Source organism: Convolutriloba macropyga, unplaced genomic scaffold (genome assembly GCF_964194025.1).
Source record: "Convolutriloba macropyga unplaced genomic scaffold, txConMacr16.3 SCAFFOLD_6498, whole genome shotgun sequence".
NCBI lineage: Eukaryota > Metazoa > Xenacoelomorpha > Acoela > Convolutidae > Convolutriloba > Convolutriloba macropyga.
The window spans coordinates 1-4,304 of NW_027451027.1; the positions used below are offsets into that span (position 1 = coordinate 1).

Below are 4,304 nucleotides of genomic sequence, written 5' to 3' on the forward strand. Positions count from 1 at the left end.
CGTTCTCGCTCCCCTGTTCTTCCTCGCACCATCCTTCTTGCATGCTCATTTTTGCTCTTTCATCGTCTGTTGCTCTCTTTTTCCGCTTTTTCGCGCTTGCACATTTTTTTTTGAACAGTTTCGCCTGTTCGCTCGTCGCCACTTTTCCCCAGCTTGCCTCTTTTCTGTGTTTTGCCCCTTGCTCTTCCATCCTCATTTTGTCTCTGACGATATTTATTTCGTTTGTTTGCGTGTTCGTTTGTTTGCGTGTTCGTTTGTTTGCGTGTAACCCCCACCCTCTTCTCTCGCCTTTTTTCACTCTTCAACCCCACACATTTCTGTGCTCTCTCGTGTTTGTGTTTTGTGTATATCCTGATTTATATGTTTGACTTGGCTTTCTTTAGCCCAAAAAGCCCCATCTTTTTCAGTGCCACCTTTTGCGCATTTTGAGCATGTTTCATATTCATATGTGCTAGCATTAGAGATTTTAGGATCTCTCTTCATTTTCCTTGGGAGGCAAGAGAATAGGTTCAATCCTATTCCCTAAAAGCAAAACAGGCTCATGCAGCAGGTACGTCATTTTTCGGCGGTTCCTGAAAAATGTTATCTGGCAAGAGTCTTACAGGATGGACGGTTATCTTGCAAGACCATTGCAAGAATCCTGCAAGATTCCTGCAAAAATTCTGGAAGACCGTGCACGTTAACTGTCCGATTATGACCGGGTATGAAACCTTCTCGGAAAGTTCTCTACTGTAGGCCCATGCAGTGACAGTAAAAATGCACAAAATTTTTAGAAAAATGGAATGAGTAATCTTGTACAATGTTTCTTTCTCACTGAAACTTCCTGTAAACTGGAGGTCACGAAAAGTTTACTTATTGCTGCATATTTATTTTCATTTACGTAAAATCAAATATGTTTAATTAATACAGTTACATGGTTTATCGATTGAGTGACATCCCATTTCTTGAATGATACCCTTGTATCTTGTGGTGAGTTAACAAGTGTTTTTACGGCCCGTGAAATGCTTCCTGGTTCTCCGCGCGAATTTTCATTAGCATTCAAAAAACGAGATAACACTCGTGCGGTCAACCGCGTAACTGTTTCAATCCGGAAGAAAAAGATTTACCTGAAGAAAAATCAGTCCCTTTTTCTCGTCGTCTGTGCAGTAATCGAAATTGGTGATATCCCCAGGAAACATGTATTCTTGCCCAGCAGCCAACCACTCAAACATGGCAAAGTTGGCCAGGTTCTCGCCATCAATCGCACCTGAAAAATAAGGGTCACATTTAATTATCCAGGGGTTACAATGAATATCTAAAGGAGGTTAAGGTCCCAAACCAATGTTAAACCTTATTTGAAGGGTTCTGGCCAAAATCACCTCTATTCACTATCGATCGAGACTTTTATTGATTATTTCTTAAGCCGTATTTTGTCGCGTTTTTAAAAATATTTTATACCTAATTTTACCCTATAAATCGTCCGGAAAGCTATAATTTACATAGTTTTAATTAACATCTGACCGCAAAAACTCATAGTTAGTGTTCAATGTGATGAATTATCTCATCACCCTGCAAAATTTCAAGACTTTTGCTTCGGCAACTAACCGTCTATTTATTTAAATATAAGTTTTGCTTTCGATAACAAACGTGCATAACATAATTAATACAAGGTGGTTTCATCCATTGCAATTTATGATCATAACGCGAGGGGGATTAAATGGAAACCCAGTACCCGTCTTTCATACCTTCTTGGGGGTTTGTTTGTTCAATGCAGAAGGCAGCCCAAGATTGCGAAGAGTAGCAAATAAACTTTTCGGCCTCTTTCTGTGCCAGAGCGGCTGAAAAAAATTTTAAGAAATGAGGTAAAATCTCTCTATTACTGGGGGACAAGTAATTAGCGAAAAAATATATGACAGCAGGACTTAAGAGAGCTGGCAGAATGCCAGAAAATAGCTGTGATAGCTTCGTAGAGCTGCAGCATCAAAAAGCAAGAGAGATTTTAGTTCTTTATCGTTAGTAGCTGAGATTTCGAGACTTCGTATTTTTATTTAGAAGTTGTAAAATTGTGTGGTGTTTTATTAGGTGCCCTGAAATCACCCTCAATTAGAGTGACATATACTCAGTTGACCTCATCTCCTACAATTAAAGCAAACTGAGATAGGAAAAACCTCTTTTAGAGTGACGTAAGTCACACGTGACAAAAAACATAATCAAGCGAATGTTCAATAACCGCTGTCACTGTATTGTTAAAGCGCTCCTGTCATATCGAGAAAAAATTTAGCATCGACATTGTTACGACAACTGATAAAAAGGCACTTGCATTTTTCAAAAGCCATATCAAAATGACAAAGTTTGTTTTGACAAAATTTTAAACAAAAATTTATTCCCCACCCATGACTCCAGAGGAAACTGCCTGAAATCATGAAAGAAAAGAATTGTACCATTAGAAAAGAATTTTGACATCGTTGAAATAAAGCCAAAATTATTAAAACGAAAATAGTATTGAGCTCGAGAAAATTTCTGAGGACAATAGTTATTGCAAAATGAACGATCATTATACTTCAGAGCCCTGCAGTAAATTGGCGCGACAAAGTTTTATCAATGAAAAAACAAATGTTATATTAGTGGGGATTTTCTTCAGGCAAAATACAGTTAAATTAATTTGCGAAAAGGAGTCACAAGATGCTTGCCAAATTTTGCAATGTTTGCAACTACTATCCTCTGTGATTGTCACATTTGAAAAGTGGTTAAACAAATCGCATAGTAGTGACAAAATCTAGGCAAAATAAAACCCAATATCGGAAAGGCTATTTGCCGATAATGATCTCAAATCAATGTTATTATAAAATCAATTTCAAAAATTTTGACAGTAGCATCTTACCAACTCTATCGGACCAGGCTACTTGTGCAATATTGCCATCTTTTCTCAGTTGGTTGATCTTCTTAAACATAGCATCTGCTGCCGGATCTTTGCACTCTACGCAATTTCTCACTAAGCAGGCTCCATATCTAAAAAACAAAAGGTTGTTAATGGGCCACAGAATGGGTCTCAAAGAATTCTAACTTCATATTTTCCAGTGCTTCTGACAAATCGACGCCAAAAACAGCACCTCGCAACTTAGTGGGAATATAGTTTTTACAATCCCCGGCTCACTTATTATTACTTACTAACGTAATATAAAACAACCCTATGCATCGGAATAACTTTGCAAGCTCTCATTTTTCTCGCGTTTTCCCATATAATTCCTACCCGGAGAAAATTGCGAAATTTCTGACCGAGATTTCTAAGCGTATGCGAGTACCAGTAGGAGCTCGTTTTTTGTGGGAATCAGGAATTGTCTGAAAACGAAAAAGTCCAGCAGATGACTTCCGGGATCTTCAATAGAAACCATGGATCTTTTCCGTTTGCCCCCCTCCCCCCCCCCCCCCCAGAACGACACTATGCGTCGCCCGTTACAGAGCATGTGCCATTACATAGCGTCGGGGGGGGGGGGGGTTGCAAATAATATACAGACATCACGCACAAAGCTGGGGGAGGGGGCACAAACGGAAAGGATCCGAAACCAAAGAAACTCCATTCTTTATACTTCTCTGAAGGATTATCCATTATTCTGTGTAACCAAGGGCGATGTGATAAAGAAAAAAATCTTGATAAGCCAAACATTTCGTTGCAATGTAGGCAAACATTTCAACGCTGCAATGTTGCAAACATTTCGTAGAAAAGAGCATCAGAAAATCAGATCACATTCTGTACTTACATGATCAAATAGAACAACAAGTAGAAATGTAAAGTTTTTCCAGCTTCAAACTGGGTTTCAAAATACAAGCTCGGTATAATTTTTTGGACGGCCATTTCTGCTGTAAAATCTTGATAAAACGCTATAAAATTTAGAACTTTGCTTTTAGTTTTGCCTGTTCTATGACTTCTGAAAATTATGAAAAGGTCAAGAAAGTCAGTTTGGAAAGTCACCAAACGTAAGAGATTGAATGTGGTATCAAGAAAAAAATCTGCTGTTCTCCTAGTGGAATATTCCATCCTGAGTTTATCACTCAAATCTTGTTGTTTTCATAGCTAACTGAAACATAGCTCTAACACAGTGGTCCAATTCTGAGATCAATTCTTTTTAGAGATCATTCCGTTTTTTTTTCTGCTAAACTTATCCCGGTTGGAGTAGATTATTTTCAGAACTATACATATGAAAATGTTAGTCTATTGCACAGTATTGGTAGTTTTGATCATTCATCAAATGGTTGGGTCTTTCTCACTATCTCTCCATCGCCCACTAAGCGGTAGCTCCGGGTTATGACATCTCTTCCGGAATACG

At 38.4% G+C, this 4,304-nt stretch overlaps 1 protein-coding gene across 1 annotated transcript; it reads right to left on the minus strand.

Moving 5' to 3' along the window:
- Window positions 1–1,106: 1,106 nt before the first annotated feature.
- LOC142356358 (uncharacterized) lies at window positions 1,107–3,915 on the minus strand (the record flags this gene model as incomplete). Its single annotated transcript, XM_075408284.1, has 4 exons — window positions 3,738–3,915; window positions 2,861–2,988; window positions 1,725–1,817; window positions 1,107–1,246 (listed from the first exon to the last, which is right to left on the minus strand). Coding segments are annotated over exons 1-4 (456 nt in total), but the record flags the coding sequence as incomplete, so codon positions are not given.
- Between the last annotated feature and the right edge of the window lie 389 nt (window positions 3,916–4,304).